The sequence below is a fragment of the Euprymna scolopes genome, chromosome 22 (genome assembly GCF_053919585.1).
Source record: "Euprymna scolopes isolate OS-2025 chromosome 22, ASM5391958v1, whole genome shotgun sequence".
In the NCBI taxonomy this organism is placed as follows: Eukaryota; Metazoa; Mollusca; class Cephalopoda; order Sepiida; family Sepiolidae; genus Euprymna; species Euprymna scolopes.
In genome coordinates, this window is record NC_136503.1 from 99,270,707 (window position 1) to 99,298,594 (window position 27,888).

At 41.4% G+C, this 27,888-nt stretch overlaps 1 protein-coding gene across 2 annotated transcripts; it reads right to left on the reverse strand.

The window, feature by feature from the left end:
* Positions 1–2,654: 2,654 nt before the first annotated feature.
* LOC145243569 (transmembrane protein 70 homolog, mitochondrial-like) lies at positions 2,655–24,351 on the reverse strand. 2 transcript variants are annotated; one of them, XM_080106551.1, is made up of 2 exons: positions 24,154–24,351; positions 2,655–3,348 (listed from the first exon to the last, which is right to left on the reverse strand). In XM_080106551.1, the coding sequence occupies exons 1-2, from the start codon at positions 24,256–24,258 to the stop codon at positions 2,710–2,712; spliced, it is 744 nt and encodes a 247-aa protein (XP_079962677.1). In that variant the 5' UTR covers positions 24,259–24,351; the 3' UTR covers positions 2,655–2,709. The 2 variants fall into 2 exon arrangements, with proteins under 2 accessions (XP_079962677.1, XP_079962678.1); XM_080106552.1 differs by lacking the exon at positions 24,154–24,351 and adding an exon at positions 22,680–22,815.
* Positions 24,352–27,888: the final 3,537 nt, after the last annotated feature.

The following is a 27,888-nucleotide window of genomic DNA, read 5'->3' on the forward strand; positions in this document are numbered from 1 at the left end:
AGCATGTGTATATATACACGTGAATGTGAGTGCATGTACGCAAACGTGAATATATGTACGTGTATGGTTGTGTGCGCGTATGTATATGACAAGAAATATGTCTTGAGATGTGAACGCGTCTTTTTGTGTGAGACTAGAAAAGGCTCGCACAGGCCCACATAAATGAATTAAATAAAATGAACAGGATGAAATGAACTGTTATAGGCCTATTACCTCTCCACTTCCTCGCTAATCGTAGATTCCTATATTTTTTTCTGCTGAGAGTTCACGGCCCAAATCGGTTACAATCAATAGAAGTGCTAAAATCTATTCGCTCTAATGAATTCTTCCTTTCCCCGCCACCACTTAACACCATTGCGGGATCGTTCACAAGGAACAGTTACGAAGGAACACCGGTTTGAATTTTCTTTACACTGTAGTTGCTTAAAAAAACTGGAATTAACTGAATCGAAGGGTCATTTATGCCATTTTTTTTTTTTTCGCTTTTCGCTGTTTTTTGGTTTTCCGAACACGTTTTTCCATGATTTTTGCTTTTTGTTTTTCTGATTTCTTTTTGAAAGAAGTTTTATCTTTGTCTGCTGTTTTCGTTTCGCTTTGCAGATTTTTTCTAAGAAATTTAACATCGTTTTTTTACTCCGCTTATTCTTCACTTTAACCCCCCCCCACTTACACACAACACCGGGTACACCCACTAGTTATGAATAAAATGAGAGTAAAAACTATTTTTTGCTGATGTCAAATTCAAACATAGACACAATAGTATTCCAGAGTTTAAAATTAAAAATACTCTTAATCCAGACATTTTTTTCATGATGGGAATAATCCCAACTTTTTTTTTGATGGTGGTGGGGTGGGAAGGATAGTTTTTTTCATTAAGTTTTCTTGTACGGATTTTCTTATATTACTTGGCAAGCTTTATATTTATAGCTCACTAGCAGGGATACCCGACTTTGTCCAAGATTGAATGATGATCAACGAATATTTCACACCCCTATATTTTTATTGTCATCGAAATCTGTGAAATCGCCCGGGGGAGGGGAAGCTTCACATGCCTCCATGCAGTAACTTAGTCCAAAATATATGTTATTCTGCATTGCACTCTAGAGAACCTACTGTTTCTTTTATAAAATTATTTTATACTGGCGTTGCCCGGGTGTTTGGAGGTGTATGTTGAGCAAAAAAAAAAAAGTGGTTGTAGGAAGGCAGGCTCGAACCCGTACCATGAAGGAGGAAAAGAACGAGGGAAAAACGTGATGTCTTTGCTGTTACGACCACTGTCAAACCGGAAGTGACGTAGGTTTAAATTAAGGCTAGACAATCGAAAAGAGGGGATGACTTTCGAAAATATCGGTGAAAAAAGCGACCCCTCCCCGTAGAAAAGTGCCCAGTTTAAGGTGAAGATATTAATGTTTTTAGCCAATTTTTCGGTATTTGTCATCTAAAGTGTCGAGCTTCAAAACGATACTGATTTTGCGAAAATCCGTCGCCTCTGTCGAAAGTTTTAGGCAGACATACAAACATACATAGATTTATATATTTGTAGCTCAAATTTTCGGCCCAAACTGATTAAAAAGCTTGCCCTATCTCTGAATACCATTTATGTAAAGTTTCAAATGTTTAGACCAGAAGTTGACCACGTGAGATATGCTGCACACCAGATCCAGGCTTCAGGTGGAAGAGATAATTAGGACTAGCATGCCTAAATTACACAAAAGTTGAAGATAGATGAGGACAACCTGCTTTTGTTACATATGAGAAATATATACCCAAGTGTTTAAGACAGTTGCAAACTAAGTTTGGGGACTTTTGGAGCTAAATGGTAGAAACGGGGGGGGGGGGGGATGCCAAATGATGGACTTGGTCATTTCTTGTTTTGTATGGTGTAGAACTCAAATTTACATATGCTAAGGCCTAAAACTGAACCGTTTGTCCGTTTTTACCAGGATTTGACATCCCCTGGGGATTTGGGGGCTAAATGGTGGGGAGGGGGGGGCAATGCTGAACTTTTTTAAGCCTCGTTCACTGTGCATTCACGGAGGAGCATGCATGCTTCACTTGGTTTTTATTTTTTTGCCATGAGGGAAGATTCGCAATTTAGTTGGAACTTGGACATAATTTGCGGTGGCTACAAAAAGTTGAAATCGGGACTTGGTCCTGAGCAGCTAGAACTTGGACTCTGTTCGAGTTTGTCTTAAAACATTAGGATCTGATCATTATCAGTGACAGACAGGTCATGCCAGCTCAATGTTTCCAGTTTTTAAAATGCTCCTTCAATATTAAAATAAATTTATAATTTTATCTAAAAAAAACAAAAAAAAACGGGCATTGTTCATTTATTTCACACAACGTTCAAATCCAGCAAAACAGTCCCTGGCACTAATCATACGAAGAAGTAAAATTCATTAAGCAGATGTTATTGATGCTGTATCAACTCCTTCATCTAAATGGAATGTACCTACCGTTTTTATCATTTGTTCCCCTTGAAAGCTGGTTGCCACACCCAGAACATAACAGCCCTTCTATAAATATCCCCATGACATGGACAAAGCCACGGCCAGTCACTTTCTCCAGTAAACGATCAGATTACAATGGTCAATCCTCGCATAAACCTGAATAATGAGCAAGCAATAAGATAAAAACAAAAGAGACTGAAATAAAAATAACACAATAACTTTATATCTACAGTTTTAATTTACAAATATCCGCAGTCTATTCCTTATCCTGGTTTTCTGATTTGGGCATTTCCCAGTCCAAAGGTTTATCGAAACCCATTAAATGAATATATGCATTTTTATCTAGAAAAAATTTCGGGTCCATAAACAAGGCCGTACCCTTAATGATGAGACTTGTAAAGGGACCTGCGACTTCGGGTACTTTAACGTCCTCGGCTGTAAATTTAAGGTCAAGTTGTCGGCAGAAGAAAGAATACTTGGCAGCTGTAAATATCTTACTGTCCGGCTCAAAATAAACGCCTGTCACATACTTCTTGGCGACCATATGAATTAGCAACGGTGTGACGATAGCAAAGAATGAGAAAAACGAACCAAAGGCGATTTTCACGATGAGGGACATCTCGGCACTCTGCATCATGATCATTGGTTGCATACACAGGCTGAGGACACTCGTTGAGAGCGAAAAGATTTTCACGGCTCGTACTGTTCTACTGAGGGGTCCACTATAAATCAGCCGTCCCTTTTCAGAGTCGACAAGTGGTAGCTGGGTGAATGCATCCACTTGTCCGCGCGTGCACATTTTACGTTGAGGACTGTAGGTGACCGTCCGAGTTGGAATTGGTTGTAGAGAAGAAGCTGCAGCAATGGGGACATTGTGTAGAAAGTTGCCTTGAATCTGAAATAATAAAAAAAGAAATTAAATTTAACAAATTAAAAAAATAAACAAAAAAGTTAAATTATATAAAAAAAGTTAAATAAAAAATTATATGAACCTGAAATAATAAAAAAAAATTAAATTCAACAAATTAAAAAAATAAACAAAAAAGTTAAAAAAAAAAATTATATAAAAAAAAGTTAAATAAAAAATTATATAAAAAAAAGTTAAATAAAAAATTATATAAAAAAAAGTTAAATAAAAAATTATATAAAAAAAAGTTAAATAAAAAATTATATAAAAAAAAGTTAAATAAAAAATTATATAAAAAAAAGTTAAATAAAAAATTATATAAAAAAAAGTTAAATAAAAAATTATATAAAAAAAAAGTTAAATAAAAAAATTATATAAAAAAAAGTTAAATAAAAAATTATATAAAACTAGCGGAGGTACCCGGCGTTGCCCGAGTGTTTTTTTCCGGGACGGGGGGGGGGGAGTTTTAAAAAATGTTATGGTAGGTAAGTAGGAAGGATCAAACCCGGAGTCATGAGTAAAAGTAGGAAAATAAAGTGTGAAAAAAAAAAAAAACAAACATCTGCAACGTTAACAGTTCGGCCACCAACAAAAGTCCATTCCAGTTGTTTAGGAAAAAAAAAAAAAAAAAAAAAAAAAAAAACTACGGTAGCTCGGCGCGAACGTGAAAATATAATGTGAATTGTCCAGCACGCTAACCACTACGCCACAGCTTAGTTTAGTGATTTTAAATAACTTCACATGAAAGAACTACAAAGCCAAACCGGTGTTCTCTTCTCAACTGTTCCTTGTGAACGATCCCCAAACGGTGTTAAGTGGTGGCAGGGGGAGGAGGAATTTATTAGAGAGAAAATATTTTACCACTTCCATTGATCTTAACCGATTTTGGCCGTGACTTCTCAGCAGAAAAAGTATAGAAATCTAAGATTATCGAGGAATTTGAGAAATAATAAGCCTATAACACACCTCAGATATTGTTCTGCCGTTTGTGCATATTATATTTGCATGAAATATCTTGATTTTTAATCGTATTAAGGTCAAAATCCGACGGGAAAAAATGAGTTCATTTTATTTATATAGAGATAAAAAAATAAAAATAATCAAAAGTAGAATTTAAAAACTAAGTTGTTAAAAATTGAAAGAAAATTAAAATTTTTACGAGATATACCAGATAACCACAAACCAAAGTAAATTAAGATATAATGGTGGAATAAACTATGCCCATTCACATTTATTGATATACTAGCCTGGGTGTCTGGCGTTGCCCGGGTGTTTGGAGGTGTGTGTTAAGCAAAAAAAAAAACAAAAAAAAAAACAAAAAAAAAAACAGTAATAGTAGGCAGGCAGGCGCAAAAGAGGAAAAGAACGTTACCCCCCCCCCAAAAAAAACATGACGTCTTTGCTGTTGTGATCATCGCCAAACCGGAAGGAACGTAGGTTTAAATTAAGGCTAGTCAACAAAAAGAGGTGACGACTTTTGAAAATATCGGCGACAAAAACGACTCCTTCCTGTAGAAAAGTGCCCAGTTGAGGGTGAAGGAATTAATGTTTTTGGCCATTTTTTCGATATTTGTTGTCCAAAGGGTCGAGCTTCAAAATGATACTGATCTCGTGAAAATCTGTCGCCTCTGTCGAATGTTTTAGAAAGACATACACACATACATACATTTAAACAAACAGGTGATATATATATATATATATATGTATAGATGTATGCTTATCGATATATTTTACATGTATTGTGTATTTACTTGCGTCAGCATGTGTAACATAATTGGATTCTGTCATCAAAATAACATAGCAAAAAAGAATTTTAAGCTGTAACATGGGCGTGATGTCACAAAATGGAATGCCTATATGGGCAGAGATCAGAAGGAAGGAGTGGGGGAGGGGTGATGAAAGAAAAAGAAAAAGAGACGTGTGGGAAGTTACGTTCGACAAGCACACGATGGGTCTTCCTCTTATGCCCTTCGACTGAGAGCCAACAACGTATAATGAAAATCAGCTGTGTTGGGTGCATAAAATAAAAGGAATAAATACTTTTTACCTTCACGAAATAAAGTCTGCGCCCAAGTTTGATTTTTTATACATAACTAGCAGGGGTGCCCGGCGTTGCCTGGGTGTTTGTCAGTGTGTGTGTGTGTGTGTGTGGGGAGAAAAACAAATTTCGGTAGGCAGGTAGGCTCGAACCTGAAGCCTTGAGGCGAAGGCGGAAAAGAAAGTGATAGCTGGATAACTTACCGCGACGCTAAGAGAGCCGAGGAAGTGAGAATGGTTGAAATTAAACGATTAAAAAGTTAAGTGAAGGAGTTCACGCAGGTGCGTAAATTTAACGAGGTCAAACATCACGCCACACTTAACTTTGGCTGCAAGCCAGTTTCTGCGTATTTGTTTGTTTCCCCGAAGATGTTGGGGAAAAACAGCTCCCCATAAAAAAGGGAGTTTCTAAATGTGTGTGCAGTCAGCACTAACTCTATTCAGGGTTTAATCGGCTTCCTCCGAAGGAGGAAGTTTCATGGGAGTATAAAATTCACAAGTGGTCCCCAGTCGCATGTATATCCCCGTTAGGGCAGATGACGACGTTAGATATTTGCAACTTAATGCAGGGAGGTGTCGATGTCCTCCTACATACAGCACCTGGACTTCTCAAATTGGTCACCCATTTTAGTAATGACCAGGCTCAATGTTGCTTAACGTGTCCAAATGAATAGCAATTGTTTGATATGATCGGTTTTCCTCGCATTGATCAAAGCTGATTGTTTTCTGGACGAGAACATGACTTTGCTTTTGTAGTTTCTCTTTTATACGGAAAAGCCAAACAAACACGCAAAAAAAAAGAAATAGCGCAAAATAGTGTGTAAAAGTCACTCAAATAAAAGATAAAGATGACCTCCTTTCGTAAATCAGAGATATTATAATCTAGGGAGTATATAAAAAGTTGTAAGAAAGAGTACCCCCCCCCCGAAAAAAAAAGCCTTTGCCGGATATACAAAAAGATTGCACACACATACACAGTTTTGGTTTTATATAATAACAATTACGATGCAGATTCCCTTTATTAATACAAATATATTTATATACTTCTATGAATTTTTTTTTTTTGCATGTATTGATATTCATTCACCGAGAATCGAAATCAAAATGTTTACGATTTACTTTTTCTTTTAACGGAGCTAGAAGACGTCTATTGCAAGGCTAAAAATTAAAACATGAACTAATAGCTTTTACGTTAGGCATGCATATTCGTAATGCCGTCGTTTGACCGTCACCTGGCAAATTCCATTTTTAAAAATTTTGTCATTTTGCACAGAGTTTCCCCAGCTAAAACCCAAATATAAAGTTTCGCATGGGTTTGAATGCTTTATATATTAAATTTTATATCTGTAGACCAAAAACTGATAGAGGAGTTTGGTAGGCAAAATTTTTTAACAAATATATATACGCATACATAATATATATTTTACACAAATATTACGCAAGTATAAATCATGTAGAATATCTGCATGAATATAATTACACATAATAGTTAACTAAAGATGATCATCTCATAAGAAAACCAAAAACACTAATAGGGAATTAATCAAAATCAATGTTTAAAAGAATATGCAAATTAGCTGGATCTTTCGCAGATGAATGTAATTCCACAACCCATATAGAACAAAGTTGTATTTTCTTAAAAAAAGCAGACTGTCTTCTCGGCCTTCGGGCCAAGATCAAAGTGTGTTTGTGACGGGGATTGTCAGGTGCTGGTAAACGATTACGATGTCTACTCAGCATATGGCAATACCTATAGTCGTGGAATCTCCTTGCTAGTGAGTTGCACCCTGTCAGCGTCGGTGAATGTTGTTCACGCAGGCGAGGACGGGCGGGCGCTTGTTGTTGATGTTGCTGTTAATTGTAGTGTTTTTCGGATTGTTGCTGCTTATGCTCCCAATGCTGCTGTAGAGAGGGCAACCTTTTTTCGACGGTTGGAGGGCTTCTTAGTGGATCCGGAACGGTTAGTTTTAATGGGGGATTGGAATGCAATCCTTGATCCCAAAATAGATAAGGTCGGGGGGACTAGCGGGTCGGCGTGGTGTGACAGCAGTCTGTCTGACCTGATGGCCTCGTGCGATCTCGTCGACAGATTTCGTCTGGATCATCCGGGGCGGGAGATGTGGACGTGGCAACCTGTAGTGCCTTCCCATCCAAGCACTTACTTGGATCGGATGTTAGTTAGAAGAGGCGATGTAGACTTCCTATCTTGCCCCACGTTCCACTTGCTAGGACACTCGGACCATAAACTTGTTATGGCCCGTTTGAACTTAAGTGCTAGGCCTAAACTGGCCGGATACTGGAAGTTCAACAGCACCTTGTTGGAGCTGGAGGACTACTGGTTGAAGGTCACTGAGCTAATTCAGCGGGCTTTAGTGGGGGCGGTTACAGGGAGTAAGTGGTGGGTTAGTCTCAAGGCCAAAATTAGGCGCTTCTCTGTCCAGTATAGCCAACGCCTCGCGATAGATAAGGCTAAGGCCAAGAAGCGTTTAGAGGATAAGCTGACCCGGGCGGTGGAGGGGGGGGGACCCCCTAGAGTTAGCACTAGCCAAACAAGATCTCAACCGCTTGGCTAGCGAGCGGTATGAAGGTCAAGTAGTTAGGGCTAAGTTAAAGAAAGTTTCTAACGAGGCTGTGAATGTTGACGCTGTTGAGCGTAAGGCTGCTTTAAGGCGCGGTTCGGATGGGTACATTCGTAAAGTACATAACCTGGAAGGACACCCCTTAGTATCGACTCGGGAGATCTGCGAGGGGTTTCGGGAGCATCTATCGGTGCGCTTCACCCAACTACCCGGACTCAGGGTTGATGAGTTTGGCAGCTATTTGGCTGACTCGCCCCGCCTCACGGCGGCTCGGGCGGCTAGCTGTGATGGTCTTATTACTGAACATGAGGTCATTACTGCGTTGAAGCAGGTCGGCTATAACAAATCCCCGGGGCTTGATGGTTTACCCTACGAGTTTTACTTGAGGCTGTCGCCCATGTTGGTCCCTATTCTGAAGGATATGTTCAACCATTGGTTTGCCCAGGGTTCCATCCCTGGACAGGTGACCAAGGGAGTGATCACATTGCTGAGGAAAGGTCAACGGCATGGTGGGAGGGAAAACTTGGATCATTTTAGGCCCTTGACTCTGCTAAACACAGAGTTAAAGATTTTGGCAAAGATCCTTGCGAATCGCTTGCAGGTTGTCATCACTGACTTGATCGAACCGGACCAGACTTATGCTGTGAAGGGGAGATCGATTCAAGACAATTTGCACTTGATATGCTGATCATAGAGGGGACAGAAGACGACGCCGAAGCCGCGCTGATCAGTTTGGATCAGTCCAAGGCATTCGATAGGGTCGACCATCGGTTCCTAGGATCTGTGCTAGAGGCCGCCGGATTTAATCCGGACTTCCGCAAGTGGATCTTTGTTCTGTATGACAGGCCGACGGTAGCGGTGCAGATCAACGGTAAGCTGTCGGAGTCATTCGCTGTCTCTCGGTCGGTGCGACAGGGTTGTCCGCTGTCGCCTCTGTTGTATGTCCTGGCGTTGGAACCCCTCCTTCGCAAGTTAAGGGACGAGGCGGCTACACCAGTCCTGCGCGGAATAGCTCTCCCTGGAGGCACACGAGCCAGGGTTTCCGCGTTCGCCGATGACGTCACCGTGTTCGTGTCTTGCCTCACGGACGTTCAAGCGGTGGTCGAGGCGCTCGCTCGATACGAAGAAGTAACAGGGGCCATCTTCAACCGTAGCAAGTCTGTTGGTCTGCGGTTCGGGGCCTGGACCGGGGTAAACTCGCTTCCAGGTATTTTCAGCTGGACCGATGGACCGGTCCGCATTCTCGGTGTCTGGTTTGGACCGGAACTTCAGCTGGAAAAGAATTGGTTGGAAGTACAGTCTCAGGTCAAATCGTCAGTAAAGACTTGGATTGGAAGGAAATTGTCCTTGAAGGGTCGGGCGGAGGCGTGTGCTATATACGTCTTTCCGCTCATCCTTTACCGTTTGTCTGTACTTCCTCTCCCTGCAGAACGACTAACCCGCTTACAAGGGCGCCTCGATTCACTTTTGTGGAACGAGGGTAAGCATTATGTCTGCAGAGAGGTCTGTGTTCAAAGTCCGAGCGAGGGAGGCCTGGGTCAGCCCAGTCTCTTGTGTCATAGAAACGCCGAGAGATTGGCTTTCCTGGGTCGTTCGCTTGAAGGAGACGCTCCTTGGGTCCCTGTGGTTGAGAACTCGTTTCCCAATCTCAAACCCAACCCTTCGGTAGAAGGTCGTCGTAGACCGAAGGGGGAGTCCAAGTTCTTCTCCGAATGCCGAACCGCTCTTAGAGCTTTGCCGGGGACCAATGTCCTCGATCAGCCAAGGAAGAAACTGTATCGGGATTTAGTGGAGGGGACCGCGAAGGATCTACTTTGTAGGCGGATGGGATGGTCGATGGAGGTTGTCCGTTCTCAATGGTGTTGGGCGCCGGGACGGGAGGTTCTGAATAACTCGGAATTCTCCCTGACTTGGCGACTGGTCCGAAATGCGCTGCCCCTCTTCGACGTACTTTTCCGGTATAAAGAACATACTAGTCGCTTCTGTCCGTGCTGTGACGAACGCGAGCCCGAAACAATCAAGCACGCATTTTTTAGTTGCAGCCGGATACAGCCCCTATTAAAGTACGTCGAGGGGGTAACAGCTCGCATCGATGCCGAGTGTCTGCTCGATCTCGACGTAGGAACTTTTGTGTACAACATGGAGCCGCCGTTCCCCAGGGAGGAAAGTTTGGTTTTCCTGGCGATCCTAGCAGTAGCGCGCATGACCATTTGGATCACGCGCCTCAAGTTGGTCCACGAAGGGACATCTGTTCCTGATCGGGATCTGATCGTTTACTTTAAACATTTGCTTAAAGTAAAGATCAGATGCGATTGGAAGAGGTTGCCTAGAGTGGAATTTGACAAGAGGTGGGTGCAAAGCACTAGTTTGTGCATCCGTCGAGGAGCCAAGTTTCAATACGTGTTCCCTCCTTAGGCATGGCATGGGCGGTGCTGGGTCCTACGGAACCCATCCCGCCTAGGTTAGCATTATAAGTTCAGTAAAGTAACTCTTGACTGGTGGTACAAATGAGATCCTGTTCCTGATTTTATTTTTTGGTATTAGAGAACCTCTGAGTCTGCCCAACCCCCCTGCTCCTCATCTTTATTTTCTGATGCCCCCGGTCATCCCCCTACTCAGAGGTCACCTTCCTACCCCCTCCATCCGTTGCTTTATTTTCTCCCACCTCCATTAAGGCGACTTCCCCAAACCCCATTAGGGATGCTCTGCTTGTTTTCGGTTCCCCGGAAAACAGTGGGGGATCTAGCCACATAGAATAGTACAGGGGGGTCTTACTAACAACACATTAGTAGTTTTTTTTTTTCCTTATTTTTGAAATGAACATTTTCATTAGTTTTTTTTTTTTTTTTTTTTCTTTTCCCCACTCCACGAACATTTTATGCCAATTAATTCAAGAACTCTTTCTAATGAAATCGAACTTTATTTTCTCATATATACACACACACACAAAAAAAAAAAAAAAAAAAAAAAAAAATGCACACACAACATACAGAAATGAATATACAAATTGTACATAGTTAAATTTTACATTGAACGCTGGGGTTATTAGTTAGATTAGGATCCACAGAGTGATTGAGGTATTTTGGTAAATGTTGCCAGTCAAGAGTAAGACTTCAAAGTCTCATCTATTACATAGTCAAAAAGACCCTGTACCCTCCCCCTCCCAATTTCTTGTAGGGCCTTGTGCCTAATTTTGTTGAATTGAATTTTTTGTACGTTTTTTATGTTCAATTTTTTCTTTCTCAATAAAATATAGAAACAAGATCAAAGTGTAGTATCTGTTCTCTCAGTTACGAAAATTTCCGCCACCGGGCTTTCGGGCTAGGTTAAGGTGTTTTCATACTAACCTTCGTTAGCAAGGACCGACCCCCTCCTTTGGGGAGTCAGGACCTAAGGGACCGACTCCACATTTGTGGGAGCTTGGACCTGGAAACCGATCCCCTTTTTTGGGAGACTGGAATCTCGGGACCAACACCACTAGCTGGTAGTTGAGACCTGCTTTTGTTGTTTTTTGCATGCGTTTTTTCTTCGTTCCGGTCTCTTCCCTCTAGAGACAGGGGATGGTCTAATTTCTCCACACTTAATTGCCTGAGCAGCACTCTGACCTGCCAGGCCCAAACTTTGTCTATCTTCGCGGCTCTCCCAGTGGATCGAGCAGACAGGGCTCTCTTTATCGCTTCCGTTGGGGTAAGTTAGTGGGTAGGGTGACCTAGGGTAGGGCGGGTGCTTCGTTTCTGCTCCCCTCTGTGGGCAGGGATGCCTATCCCCTCTCTCTCTTAATTGCGACGCGGCACTCTGACCCGCTAGCACCCACTGCGTCTTTCTTCTCTGCTCTCCCCCCTCGCGGGGGGATCTGAGCTGCTAACCCGACATCCCCGTGAGGGGAAGTCAAAAACTCTAATTTCTTCAAAGTCCGCTCCTCCCCCTCCTCCCTTCCCCTGGGTTTTCTTTTCCCCCACTACACTTTGGTCCGCGTCAGCGGCCAGTGCAACCGCCACGATGCCAGGCAGGAGGGGTACGTCACCCCAAATGCGCAGCATCTCAACTGCGAACGACTCCCTATGTGAGGGAGCTGATGCATCTCCCGGCGAGACGGCGCCAGGAAACAAGGTAGGGCCCCGGCGCGCGGCGACCTTGGAAGAAAGCGGGAGGGTAGGGCCGCAGCCCGTGGCGACCCCCCGAGGAGCACCTGCAACCGCTCCCCACGAGGGCAACCCAGCGGAAAAAGCTGCCATTAAGTCACTAGCTGGGGAAAGTGCAGAACCCAGCCAACCAGCTGCACCCCAGGACGGCAGAACCAAGGGAGGAAGACCGGGGAACCCATCCCCCGCTCCCCCTAAGGGCGACTCCCCAACAGAAAAGGAGGAAAACAGCACCGCGGACCAAACCGAGGCGCTGGATGAAGACGTAATAGCCTCCATCTGCTCACTATTCGGCGGGGAAGACAGTGATTGGCCCCCCAACACTCCCCAAGAGGACCAAATACGGAAAAGGGGTGGCTCTCCGGCCAGTGGTAACAAAAGCAAGCTGGAAGGAGAGACACCCTTGACAGTACCCACCAAGGCTCCAGCTGGGAACACGGCACCAGAAGGGGAGACACCTCCATCCCCCAAGGGGACAGCCACCCAGCAAAGGAAGAAAATAAGAAAGGGGAGCGGCCCGGAGAGCAAACCAAGCCAGGACGAAACAACGCCAAAGACACATTGGCCTACTTTGCCTGGTAACGGCCCAGTTCCGAAACCAAAAATGCCCATGACAAGAGAGAGCCCCACAACACCAGCTACGCCCCCCAACCCGAGTCCAGCTGACACCCACCAGGATGGAGGACCGGCATGGGGCCCCAAAGAGCAGCAAGAGAAGTTGACGCCCGAAGACTACAGAGCACTCTTCGACTCCACTTACAAGGAGTATACCCAGGGGAACAACATCCAACCCCTCCTGGGTCAAGTGGAAGTTCTGGAGAAAAGAGTGCTCTCGCTGATAACTTCAGACACCAAGACAAGGGGTCTGACGGGCGTCAACAAGGACACCATGATGAACGTGTTGCTGGAACAGAACATTCCCGCCAACTACATCTGTAGAAGGAGTTATGCACAGTGGGATGTTCTGCTCCCCACCTCCGAGGACGCAGTCAGGCTGTCCAGGACCAGCCATCAGAGCAGGAACATAAAGCTCCAACCCATTTATATGAACAAGAGGAGAGCGAATGTTTCTGCTCTAAACGTCCCCTGCTATAGTGAGGCCAAACAACTGGGGGCCATCTTAAGCCAGTATGGGGACGTAGAGGAAGTCCCCCCGGTCCGCGGATTAAGAAACATCATGACTGGGGACTACAAGGTACAGATGGTCCTGGACAAGGCTGGATTCTATGCCATCCCAGCCACACTCAAGTTCGGAGAGTGGACACTCTCCCTTATAGTGGAAGGGAGGAGGCCCCATTGCTGGCTGTGCACACAACAAGGGCATATGGCGAAGGACTGTCCGAAGAGGAATGGAGGGAAGAAGCCCACAAAAGCGGCGGGAACAAGCGTGACAACAAATCAAGCCGCTGCTCCCGCGCCGGCCGCAAATCCTCCAGAGGCACCGACAGGCTGGGTGACGGTCGTAAAGAAAGGCAAGACCAACAAACAGCCATCCTTGCAGACAGTCACCCAAGACCAAGACCAACCGAAGAGCGAGACGGAGAAGATGGACACACAGAGACACCCTCCTCCTCAAACAAGAGGAAACTACCAGAATCTGAGGAGGAGGCCGTGTCAGAGGCAGAGGAAGAGACAACAACAGTCTCTATGGCCCTGAGCGCAACAGAGATCAGGAGGGCCAGGAGGAGGAAAAGCCGCAAGACACGCGCAAACCCTCCTACCCCCACTGAGACTGAGAAGGACTCCCTCGCAATAACAACACAGGATGAGCCCCCTGTGATCCCAACACCCCAGCAACCCGAACAACCTTCTCCCTCTCCTATAAAGGCCCCAAGAAACTCTTCCCGCCCCTCATCCCGTGACAGGAGCCAAAAAGAAGAAAACGAGCAGGCTACCCCCTCCCCAAGCGCCCAGCCTCCCCATCAACCAAAAGAGGTCCCCTCCCCCACTCCCAAAGTCCGCACTGAACGGACCAAAAAGCTCCCCTTCCTGCCAGGAAGCAGGATTTGTGAAACAGACCCTCTCCAACCGGCTCCGGACCTTAAAGGACAACAGAAGGTCCGGTACAATAAACTAAAAAACTTGGAAAAAGTCGGTGGAGACCTAGTAACAGACCCCACTAAATTCAAGGATGCTCCCTTGTTGACCACTTTCGTTAGGGTCAACAAGGACGCTAGGACTGAAGGAATGTGGGCAATGATTAAGGCAGCGAAGAATGCGATCCCAGGCCAGCAGCTGGTGGATAGGCACCATCCTTCGCTGACCAACATTTTCTTTAAATGTGAGGGTAGAATCCCCATGTATGTACACCCATCGCTATACAGGGCACTTAAGCTAACCTTCCCCCTGGACGTGGGGGGTGTGGCCAAGGATGGATCACCTTCATCGGATTTACTTACCGGCAGCCTTGGCCAGGCCTGCCATGTCCTCACTGCCAAGGATTTCAGACCCGTCTGTGACAGTGCTTGAGGTAAGTGATCATGTCTTTGAACTTGGCTACATTGAATGTGAGGGGCATCAGGTGTCGAAGCAAGGCCTCGCGCGTTGTGAGAGACTTGGTGTCCCTCAAGGTAGATATTGCCGCTATCCAGGAGACCCACTTTGTTTGTGACGGGGATTGTCAGGTGCTGGTAAACGATTACGATGTCTACTCAGCATATGGCAATACCTATAGTCGTGGAATCTCCTTGCTAGTGAGTCGCACCCTGTCAGCGTCGGTGAATGTTGTTCACGCAGGCGAGGACGGGCGGGCGCTTGTTGTTGATGTTGCTGTTAATTGTAGTGTTTTTCGGATTGTTGCTGCTTATGCTCCCAATGCTGCTGTAGAGAGGGCAACCTTTTTTCGACGGTTGGAGGGCTTCTTAGTGGATCCGGAGCGGTTAGTTTTAATGGGGGATTGGAATGCAATCCTTGATCCCAAAATAGATAAGGTCGGGGGGACTAGCGGGTCGGCGTGGTGTGACAGCAGTCTGTCTGACCTGATGGCCTCGTGCGATCTCGTCGACAGATTTCGTCTGGATCATCCGGGGCGGGAGATGTGGACGTGGCATCCTGTAGTGCCTTCCCATCCAAGCACTTACTTGGATCGGATGTTAGTTAGAAGAGGCGATGTAGACTTCCTATCTTGCCCCACGTTCCACTTGCTAGGACACTCGGACCATAAACTTGTTATGGCCCGTTTGAACTTAAGTGCTAGGCCTAAGCTGGCCGGATACTGGAAGTTCAACAGCACCTTGTTGGAGCTGGAGGACTACCGGTTGAAGGTCACTGAGCTAATTCAGCGGGCTTTAGTGGGGGCGGTTACAGGGAGTAAGTGGTGGGTTAGTCTCAAGGCCAAAATTAGGCGCTTCTCTGTCCAGTATAGCCAACGCCTTGCGATAGATAAGGCTAAGGCCAAGAAGCGTTTAGAGGATAAGCTGACCCGGGCGGTGGAGGGGGGGGGACCCCCTAGAGTTAGCACTAGCCAAACAAGATCTTAACCGCTTGGCTAGCGAGCGGTATGAAGGTCAAGTAGTTAGGGCTAGGTTAAAGAAAGTTTCTAACGAGGCTGTGAATGTTGACACTGTTGAGCGTAAGGCTGCTTTAAGGCGCGGTTCGGATGGGTACATTCGTAAAGTACATAACCTGGAAGGACACCCCTTAGTATCGACTCGGGAGATCTGCGAGGGGTTTCGGGAGCATCTATCAGTGCGCTTTGCCCAACTACCCGGACTCAGGGTTGATGAGTTTGGCAGCTATTTGGCTGACTCGCCCCGCCTCACGGCGGCTAGCTGTGATGGTCTTATTACTGAACATGAGGTCATTACTGCGTTGAAGCAGGTCGGCTATAACAAATCCCCGGGGCTTGATGGTTTACCCTACGAGTTTTACTTGAGGCTGTCGCCCATGTTGGTCCCTATTCTGAAGGATATGTTCAACCATTGGTTTGCCCAGGGTTCCATCCCTGGACAGGTGACCAAGGGTGTGATCACATTGCTGAGGAAAGGTCAACGGCATGGTGGGAGGGAAAACTTTGATGATTTTAGGCCCTTGACTCTGCTAAACACAGAGTTAAAGATTTTGGCAAAGATTCTTGCGAATCGCTTGCAGGTTGTCATCACTGACTTGATCGAACCGGACCAGACTTATGCTGTGAAGGGGAGATCGATTCAAGACAATTTGCACTTGATACGCTCGATCATAGAGGGGACAGAAGACGACGCCGAAGCCGCGCTAATCAGTTTGGATCAGTCCAAGGCATTCGATAGGGTCGACCATCGGTTCCTAGGATCTGTGCTAGAGGCCGCCGGATTTAATCCGGACTTCCGCAAGTGGATCTTTGTTCTGTATGACAGGCCGACGGTAGCGGTGCAGATCAACGGTAAGCTGTCGGAGTCATTCGCTGTCTCTCGGTCGGTGCGACAGGGTTGTCCGCTGTCGCCTCTGTTGTATGTCCTGGCGTTGGAACCCCTCCCTCGCAAGGGACGAGGCGGCTACACCAGTCCTGCGCGGAATAGCTCTCCCTGGAGGCACACGAGCCAGGGTTTCCGCGTTCGCCGATGACGTCACCGTGTTCGTGTCTTGCCTCACGGACGTTCAAGCGGTGGTCGAGGCGCTCGCTCGATACGAAGAAGTAACAGGGGCCATCTTCAACCGTAGCAAGTCTGTTCGCCTGCGGTTCGGGGCCTGGACCGGGGTAAACTCGCTTCCAGGTATTTTCAGCTGGACCGATGGACCGGTCCGCATTTTCGGTGTCTGGTTTGGACCGGGACTTCAGCTGGAAAAGAATTGGTTGGAAGTACAGTCTAAGGTCAAATCGTCAGTAAAGACTTGGATTGGAAGGAAATTGTCCTTGAAGGGTCGGGCGGAGGCGTGTGCTACATACGTCTTTCCACTCATCCTTTACCGTTTGTCTGTACTTCCTCTCCCTGCAGAACGACTAACCCGCTTACAAGGGCGCCTCGATTCACTTTTGTGGAACGAGGGTAAGCATTATGTCTGCAGAGAGGTCTGTGTTCAAAATCCGAGCGAGGGAGGCCTGGGTCAGCCCAGTCTCTTGTGTCATAGAAACGCCGAGAGATTGGCTTTCCTGGGTCGTTCGCTTGAAGGAGACGCTCCTTGGGTCCCTGTGGTTGAGAACTCGTTTCCCAATCTCAAACCCAACCCTTCGGTAGAAGGTCGTCGTAGACCGAAGGGGGAGTCCAAGCTCTTCTCCGAATGCCGAACCGCTCTTAGAGCTTTGCCGGGGACCAATGTCCTCGATCAGCCAAGGAAGAAACTGTATTGGGATTTAGTGGAGGGGACCGCGAAGGATCCACTTTGTAGGCGGATGGGATGGTCGATGGAGGTTGTTCGTTCTCAATGGCGTTGGGCGCCGGGGCGGGAGATTCTGAATAACTCGGAATTCTCCCTGACTTGGCGACTGGTCCGAAATGCGCTGCCCCTCTTCGACGTACTTTTCCGGTATAAAGAACATACTAGTCGCTTCTGTCCGTGCTGTGACGAACGCGAGCCCGAAACAATCAAGCACGCATTTTTTAGTTGAAGCCGGATACAGCCCCTATTAAAGTACGTCGAGGGGGTAACAGCTCGCATCGATCCCGAGTGTCTGCTCGATCTCGACGTAGGAACTTTTGTGTACAACATGGAGCCGCCGTTCCCCAGGGAGGAAAGTTTGGTTTTCCTGGCGATCCTAGCAGTAGCGCGCATGACCATTTGGATCACGCGCCTCAAGTTGGTCCACGAAGGGACATCTGTTCCTGATCGGGATCTGATCGTTTACTTTAAACATTTGCTTAAAGTAAAGATCAGATGCGATTGGAAGAGGTTGCCTAGAGTGGAATTTGACAAGAGGTGGGTGCAAAGCACTAGTTTGTGCATCCGTCGAGGAGCCAAGTTTCAATACGTGTTCCCTCCTTAGGCATGGCATGGGCGGTGCTGGGTCCTACGGAACCCATCCCGCCTAGGTTAGCATTATAAGTTCAGTAAAGTAACTCTTGACTGGTGGTACAAATGAGATCCTGTTCCTGATTTTATTTTTAGATATTAGAGAACCTCTGAGTCTGCCCAACCCCCCCTGCTCCTCATCTTTATTTTCTGATGGCCCCGGTCATCCCCCTACTCAGAGGTCACCTTCCTACCCCCTCCATCCGTTGCTTTATTTTCTCCCACCTCCATTAAGGCGACTTCCCCAAACCCCATTAGGGATGCTCTGCTTGTTTTCGGTTCCCCGGAAAACAGTGGGGGATCTAGCCACATAGAATAGTACAGGGGGGTCTTACTAACAACACATTAGTAGTTTTTTTTTTTCCTTATTTTTGAAATGAACATTTTCATTAGTTTTTTTTTTTTTTTTTTTCCCACTCCACGAACATTTTATGCCAATTAATTCAAGAACTCTTTCTAATGAAATCGAACTTTATTTTCTCACACATACACACACACAAAAAAAAATTTAAAAAAAAAAAAATGCACACACAACATACAGAAATGAATATACAAATTGTACATAGTTAAATTTTACATTGAACGCTGGGGTTATTAGTTAGATTAGGATCCACAGAGTGATTGAGGTATTTTGGTAAATGTTGCCAGTCAAGAGTAAGACTTCAAAGTCTCATCTGTTACATAGTCAAAAAGACCCTGTACCCTCCCCCTCCCAATTTCTTGTAGGGCCTTGTGCCTAATTTTGTTGAATTGAATTTTTTGTACGTTTTTTATGTTCAATTTTTTCTTTCTCAATAAAATATATAAACAAGATCAAAGTGTAGTATCTGCTCTGGCAGATACTGCAAGCAAGGGCCATATGTGGGGGCGACCCCATAGATAAGACCTTGGTCAATGTGGGGGCGGCCCTTCATGCCAGTTGTCGCTATCCGGCTCCCCTGCTCCCTGGGGAGTTGCTCCTCACTTTAGAAATCGGCCTTGTGCCTAATTTGCTCGGTGGGGGAGCAAATAAATACCTCAAAGTGTAGTATTTGTTCCGGCAGATACTGCAAGCAAAGACCATATGTGGGGGTAACTCCACATATCAGTTATTGGTCAATGTAGGGGCAACCCTTCATACCAATTGTCACTATCCAGCTCCCCTACTACCCGGGGAGTTAATCCCCATTTCCCCTTCACTCCTCACATTAAAAATCGGCCTTGTGCCTAATTTGCTCAGTGGGGGAGCAAATAAATACCTCAAATAAATAGAAAAAAAAAGAGTATAGATATATAATTAACACATCACAGAATAGATCTTAAAATGATATTATACTCTATTGTTATTAATAATATACTTATATATATTATAGAATATTTTTTTTTTTTTAGATATTAGTAACGGTATTGTGCCTACATTTTGCCATTGAGGAAGTGGTATTTTCCCCTGGATAGCAATGTATTTCATAGTTGTCCTGTTTTTAAATCTCCAAAACAGCTACATGGTAAGCAGCTGATGATCCCTATTTTCTATTTAACAAACTAAGTCAAGTTTTTTTTCTTTACCATTGTTATATAGTTGAATTCCCTTGTGTAATTTATTTGGATTTACTTATGCAGGTAAGAAGTCTGCAATATGATCAATTTAGTTGTTTTTTTTTTTTCTCAGAAATTTAAACTGCATATGCTTTTGTCTTTTTTAATACTAGTCAAAGCTTCTTTTAGACACACACATATATATATATATATTAGTGATGGGATGATTCCAATATTTTTCCCAATTCTAATACAATTACAGATTCCGATTCTTCATAAATCTCTAAAAATTTAACAATAAAATTGTTATTTTATCCGTTTCCCGTAAAAAAACATCTTAAATGTATCTATATTTTCTCAAACGTAAAAACACACTTGTGAGGTGTGTGTGTGTGGGAGGGGGGTGGTCTAGAGAGTTTAACTTTACTGGAAGTTTAAATCAATAAATATTTATTGTTTTATTATTACTACAAGCAGTGGATGATGTTTCTTAAACCAAAATCAAATAAAACCATATCAGCACTAATATATATATATATACTCACAGTTTTCAGTTTCCAATTCGATTGCCATGTAAGGACTTGTAATATTTGTCTCTAATTTCAAGAAAATTTTCCTGCCTTTATTCCTGCAGAATGCATTCAAGGGAACTCATCATACTCCTGTGGATGAATCAACTTTGTGGGGAGTTTAAATTAAATCTCAGTTTGGAATTTGTAAAAGAAATTACTGTTTTTGCTCAATTTCTGTCACGGATTTTCTAAGAACTTTTCAACCATACAGCGATATGGATAATCACTATACTTCCATATTCTGGAATTTTCTCCACAAATCTTAAATGTTTCAATATTTTATTGTTGACTGTAACTCCACTGTTAATGGCAGAATTTAAGGAGTTTTCTTGTTTTTCTTTTGAAATTTTTAATACTGACCCTCTCCCACCCCCCAGCCTGGAAGAAACAAAACAAAACAAAAAAACTAACAAACAGAACAGCACACACAACTTTATGCCCTTAAAATGCTATCAGGTTAGGTACTAATCCAGGCTTGGAAACGGTCCATCATTTTACGTTAAATGCATAAACAAAACTCTAGTTTTTTTTTGTTTTTGTGTTTGCATTTAACGTAAAATGACTGAAAAAAAAAAAAAAAAATCCCATTTTTTTGTCATGGATGAGGAACTTCAATTAACTCAGCCAACTCCCCAAAGAAAAAATAGGGTCCTTCTACAGTATTTTCATTTTTAACCCTATTCTAAGGTTTTGTTCAGTAAAAGTCAATTTCATTTGGTTCAAATTCTGTAGAAGCACCAAAAAAGAATTTTTTTTTTTTTAGTGGGGTGGGGCGGGTGAGTAAAAGCAAATTATTTTGGATTTTACAGCGTGGAATCAGTTTTGCCTATAAATTTAACATAAAATGATCACGCATTTTTTTACAAAATAGCATCTGAATGACATGTAAACGGTTTGGTTAAATTTATTAGAATTTGCAATATCAGAAGCAGTTCAACTGCTGTATTTCGGGAATTGCCTTTGAACATGCAGTTTTCAGTTTTCAAGAACAAAAATGATGAGATCATCATTTTTTGTTTTTGTTCTGATTCGACAGGATTTCCACTCCCAAGGGAAAGGCTTTCTGCTTTGTCACTGGATAGCTGTCTATGAAGCATCAGGTGGAAATGAAATTCAGTTCCTAATTGTAACCAGAAGCATTTTCGATGCCTATCAGGTTGCTTATTCACATTGGCATTTAGGGTGGCAATTAAAATTAAAGAAAATACAGAATAGTCTTACGATGTACGTACCAGTCACGGAACGAAGATGTCATATCCCAAAAATCACGTCATTTGATCAAGTAGTTTCTTTCTTTTTTTTTATTATTGTTTTGTTGCGGATGAAAAAGGCATCCAACAAATCGGTGGACAAGGGCAGACAACTCCAGTGCACATGAAAACTGTCAAAATAATCACTGATTACCTCCCCTGTTATATTCCTTAGTAAAACATGGCCTCGTCTGTCACTTATCGGTAAAAAATGGCAACCTAAAAGGTACTTCCTTAGTTTAATCGAGGCATAAAAAATGAAAAAAAAATTTATATTGTATGTACCCGTTATGGAATGAAGTTCCCATAAAAAAAAATCACTTTATTTTATCAAATAGTTTGTTTTTACAGAGGAAAATCAAATTTTAATGAGATCGATTGTATACCGCGCCATCTTGCTTATTTCGCGGACAAGGTGCCTTTAAACGAAAAGTGATTAACAAAGGACAAAATGAAAAAGGGATAAAAAAAAGACAAATAAACTCTGTAAAATAAGTGAAAACCCAAAAATATTTATCCAGATATTTTTTTTGCCCATGTTTCAAAATAATCTTGTCAAATTTTCACAAACTTTAAGCGATACTGGAGTTATCTCCCTTGACGTCCCTTCCTCCTCGTCTGCCAAATAGGCAATATGGCCGGGATACGATTGATCTTATTAAAATCTGATTTTCCTCTGAACCCCCCCCCCCAAAAAAAAAACTGCTGGATCAAATTAAGTGAATCTTTTATGAGAACTTCATTCCATAATGAGTATGTACAATATATATTTATTTTCGATATTTTCATTTTTTTTATGTCTTGATTAAAATAAACAAGTACCTCAGTTAAAAAACAGAAGACTTCTTTGTCAATTAACGTGATTTTTCGAATATGACATCCTCGTTCCGTAACGAGTACGTACATCATATAGATTTTCGGTGTTTCTACACTATTAAGACAAAATTTTGTAGTCGATAAATGAAGTTTTCAGATAAAAAAAAAAAGCAATGGTTTCAACAGATTTTTTTTGTCAATTCTACTAAATTACAATGTTAGCTTTCAAATTATGCAGTCGAAATTACCTGAATATTATTGAATTATTAAAAAAAACAAAACTTTAATCGTGTTAGAAGGTGAAAAATTGCCACCATCTTGGTTAAAACGAAACGGAAAATTATCTCCCTTATGAACTCTGCTTTACGATTGTTTTCTTCAAATTCTATTTTTTTATTTTCTTTAATAAATAACTTTCTACGTTATCGATTTTCATAATTTTTGGATATAATCAACTTAAAAATACGAGGAATACGTAGATACCATTGTTTTCATGTGACATTCAGTTTTACGATTTCCGAAATTTCGTCCCAATAGTGTAGAAGCGTCGATTTTTTTCTGCAATTTTTGTTTTCTTTAATCACACGTAATTCTAAATAAACATCTCATTTTTTCTTTTCCACAACTGAAACGAGACAAAGAATTGGATAAAAAAAAAAATCGGGTTTGTATTACTGTACACATAGATTCGAAAAAGTTGTCAAAAAACAAGTATATAACAAATAAACGTTATTAAAAGCAAAATAAGCTACTTTTCTACCAAACTGGATAATTTTTAGTGTTTTTATTTAATGTAACATGTTTATTTAGCTCGAAAAACCTACAGTGTTTACCGATGTATTGGAAAATACAAAATGGCGCCCGACTCTCTCTTTGATACGGTAAGTTTGGGAAAAAGAGTTAAAAATAAATATATGTTAACGTGACATAGGCCGACATATATTCGGTGGGTTTTTAACAGTATTTCGGGTTTGTATTACTTTACACATAGATTCGAAAAAGTTGTCAAAAAACAAATATATAACAAATAAATGTTATCAAAGGCAAGATAAGTTACTTTTCTACCAAACTGGATATAATTCACGTGTTTGTATTCAATTTAACATGTTTATTCAGCTCGAAAAACATGCAGTGTTTACCGATGTATTGGAAAATTCAAAATGGCGGCCAACTCTCTCTTAAACACGGTAAGTTCGGGAAAAGGTATTATAAATAATAAACTAGACAAAATACTATTAGAAATTCGCTCAATATATATTACCGTGACATAGGTTGACATATATTCGGTGTTTTTTTAATAGTATTTTGCCTAGTTTATTATTTATAACACCTTTTCCCGAACTTACCGTGTTTAAGAGAGAGTCGGCCGCCATTTTGAATTGTCCAATACATCGGTAAACACTGTATGATTTTCGAGCTGAATAAACATGTTACATTGAATAAAAACACAAAAAATATATCCAGTTTGGTAGAAAAGTAACTTATCTTGCCTTTGATAACATTTATTTTTTATATATTTGTTTTTTGACAACTTTTTCGAATCTATGTGTACAGTAATACAAACCCTATTTTGTATATTTTTTAAAACTCCTTTTCCCAAACTTACCGTGTTAAAGAGAGAGTCGGGCGCCATTTTGTATTTTCCAATACATACATCGCCGATGTATGTATTCGGTAGGTAAACACTGTAGGTTTTTCGAGCCGAATAAACATATTACATTGAATAAAAACACTAAATATTATCCAATTAGGTAGAAAAGTTACTTATCTTGCCTTTGATAACATTTATTTGTTATATATTTGTTTTTTTGACAACTTTTTCGAATCTATGTGTACAGTAATACAAACAAAAAAAATCTAGTGTAACAACGACCGTGTGCGAGTGAACTGTTCTTTTTAGATTTGCTGAAAATGGTTGATAGAAAAAAGCTTCGTTGAATTACAAAAAAAATGTTACCCTTTTCGATGTGTTTTGCGCCCAAGATGTCCACGTTGGCCGCAGTCTCGGCCGAAGGAGAAACAGCAGACCCCGTTGACGGGCAATGTGCACGGACAACGACATTTTGTCCTCTACCAAAACAACCGGTGTTGATTATTTTTGCAAACCGGTGTAAAGTTCCCCAGGAAAAACATGCCCGGCTTCGTCCACGACAATTGCCAAGATTGCTAGTTTTAATTTTATGACATAGATGAGCTTTTTGGGCGAGGATCAATTAAATTAAATGATAAAATAGAAAGTATTTACTTCATCATGGCCGCTGCATCCGAAATCAGAAACTGCGAACCAGTGCCAATAATAATTAAAAAAAAAAATGGTGCATATTCAGATAGGCAGGCAGTAACAAACAAAAATGAAGAAAAACTTTTATCGAGTTCCAACTTGTCATTGAATGAAGATTGTATATTCCAAAAAATTACAAAAATTGGTAAATGTGTAGTTTAGCAGCGTAATTTATTTGACAGACAAAAACTTATACAAACTGTTTTTTTTTTGTTTTTTTTTTATAAAACAAATTATTAGGCCCAAAGGCTGAAATAAAATCATATTGCTTTTAAAATCTGACTTTTCTAAGGTTTGCCAGATTGGCCTTTTTTAAGGTCCAATTTGACCTTTTTAAGGTCCAATTTGGCCTTTTTTACGCTCATTCATTGCAAAATAATATGGCGGCCAAAAGCAGTTCCATGAAAGAGTGTAAAAAGGGTCAAATTTGGCCTTAAAAAGGCCAATCTGTCAAACCTTAGAAAGAAGACCAAATTTAAAAAGCAGTATAGCGGCTTCAAATGTCGTAAATTTAGTTTAATAAAAATGATGAAAAAAATAATAAAAATTAATTTTTTTCTGCTGTTATTTCAGCCTTTAGGTCTAATAATGTGTTTTATGTAAAAATAAATAGCTTTTATAATATTTTTGTCTGTCAAATAATTTACGCTGCTAAACTACACATTTATCCCAAAATTGATCAAGTACTTTTTTTATTTTTGAAAAACAAATTTGCCGTTTTGGTGGACCTGAAGAATTTTGCCCCCCCCCCACCCCCCACCTCTCTATTTTTAAAATTTTCATCTTTTTGTTTTCAATATTTTCAGCGGATTATTATTGAATGGACACTAGTCTACCAGATTATCGAAAAAAAAAATATATATTTAAATATTTGTAGGGGTGCTCAATTTCTAATGCAACGTTCTAGTAAATTGATCACCCATTTTTGAACCACTCGACGTTTTTAGGCCAAATTTCACAAATTTAGCGTTTTTAGTTTATTTAGCTCTTTTTTTTTTTTTTTTTTTTTTTTTAGATTATTTGCCGATGACACCACCCTCTATAACAGGCATGACAGGAAAACAAATAAGGAAATGGCAGAAATACTAGACGATGACCTCCAATCTGTAGTGGAATGGGGACAAAAATGGATGGTCACATTCAATGCTGCCAAGACTAAACTTGTTTCCTTCAATAACTACAAGAAACCTTTTCTACCACCAATAGCAATGGCTAAGAATACACTGCCTAAAAGTACTTCCTTTAAACTCCTTGGCCTAACGTTTACAGGGAACATGAACTGGAATATATACATTGAGAGCATTGCCAAGGCTGCTGCAAGGAAGGTAGGCTCTCTCTACCGTGCTAGAAAATTACTTACACCTGAAAGTATCCTGTACCTCTATAAGGCCATGTATGGAGTATTGCTGTCACATTTGGGCTGGTGCATCTATTATTTGTCTCTCACTCCTGGACAGGGTTCAAAAGAGAGTCGCCAACCTGATAGGTCCTGAACTGTCATCTAAGCTTCAGCCTCTGTCCCATCGACGAAATGTTGCATCCCTCTGCCTGTTCTACAAATACTTAAATGGTGAATGCTCTGACGAACTACAAGCACTTGTACCTCCTTGATGTGACTACCCCCGACAAACCCGACAAGCAACTAAGTCCCACCCCTTTACAGTGGAGATCCCTAGGTGTAAGAAAGTTTTTTACTCCAATAGTTTCTTCCCCAGAACTGCAAGTCTTTGGAACTCATTTCCGGGATACTGCTTTCCCAACTGTACTGATATGCAGAAGTTCAAGTGTAATGTGAACCAACATCTTTCTACTCATCTCCCTTCATAATGCCCCCGCAAATTATGTCCCTGAATAGTAGCCCCCTACTTCAAAATGGTACTTGCCTTGTTTAGGGTGAAGATTGAATTAAAAAAAAAAAAAAAAAAAATTTAAAAAATTGAAACTTGAAAAAATGCTAAACTACTTAAAAAAGGTTACATTCATGAAATTTGGCCTAAAAACATCGAGTGGTTCTAAAATGGGTGATCAATTTACAAGAACGCTGCATTAGAAACTGTGCACTCCCTACAAATATTTAAATATATATATTTTTTTCATTTTCTTTTGATAATCTGGCAGACTATTGTCCATTCGATAATAATCTACTAAAAAAATGAAAAAAAAAAAAGACGAAAATAAAAAAATAAGAGGGATGGGGCAAGATTTTTCAGGTCAGCCGCTATTTTTTTTTTCTTTTTACCGATAAGCAAAGGCCGACGCCATTTTAATATTCTTCAAATTTTGTTTTTAACTTATATAAAATGATCCTTCTAAAAAACGTGGTGCTTGTTAAGATAAAGTCGACAGATGGATTAAAAAACTAGACAAAATACGGTTAAAAACTCGCTCAATATATGTTACCGTGACATAGACTGACATATGTTCAGTGGGGGTTTAACAGTATTTTGCATATTTTTTTTAATTTTTAACTCCTTTTCTCAATATAATACGTGCAAAACCGTAGTCACGTAGATAGTTTTCAGAAGTATGTCTCATCACATACCAGGGGTGGGTGGGGTGGGGTTCTTTTTTGAAGGAAGCTCGTCAAAATTCCATTTTCAGCGCCGGGCAATGAAACAAATGTCCAATCTCCACGTCAGCAGAATTTCAAAAGAGGGCGAAATACGTGCATGGCTCATGACGTCATCACGTAGCTAGCATTTCTCTTTTCTCCATCAAAGGGAGTTTCGTACAAATCCAAAAAATACGAAACTAAAAATCAAAAAAAGATACAAAATACAAAAAATCATATATAAGAACCAGATAAAAAATAATAAATGTAAACAGGGGGGTATGCACCATTATTGGTACAAAAAAAAAAAATTCCAACAATATATTAAAGGAAATATTTTTAGGTGTTCTACCCCCCCTTTCATGTTATGAAGACTAAAAAAGAATAAATGTAGGTCGATAAAAATTTCCACATTTTTTAAAGCTGAAAAAATCAAATAATTAAAAAATAGTTAATTTTATATATATATAAAATCCTATTATTTTTTTTCACTTACCTTAAAAAGTTGTTCCTAAAATTGGACATAAAATCAATATTATTACGTAAAACCCCCCCACTTTTTCTTGATAATTTTTTTCTCGGTAATATAATTGCTTGAATTACAACAACAACAACAACAACAACAAAAACAGAATTCTAAAAAATAATTATTTTTAAAAAGCTTTAAATGATATTAATTTCAAATATTATGCGCTATGAAGTTTAAACAGATTATTTTATATAACAGGTTTCGGGTTTGTATTACTGTACACATAGATTCAAAAAAGTTGTCAAAAAACAAATATATAACAAATAAATGTTATCAAAGGTAAAATAAGTTACTTTTCGACCTTGTCGGAAATTTATCCTCTTTCAGATAA

Excerpts from the sequence above, each read along its gene's own strand:
- LOC145243569 (XM_080106551.1), bottom strand. The coding sequence starts at position 24,258 with ATGTCGTTGTCCGTGCACATTGCCCGTCAACGGGGTCTGCTGTTTCTC. Across the intron at positions 3,349-24,153 it reads CGCAAAACACATCGAAAAGG|ATTCAAGGCAACTTTCTACA; the intron begins GTAACATTTTTT and ends TTATTATTTCAG.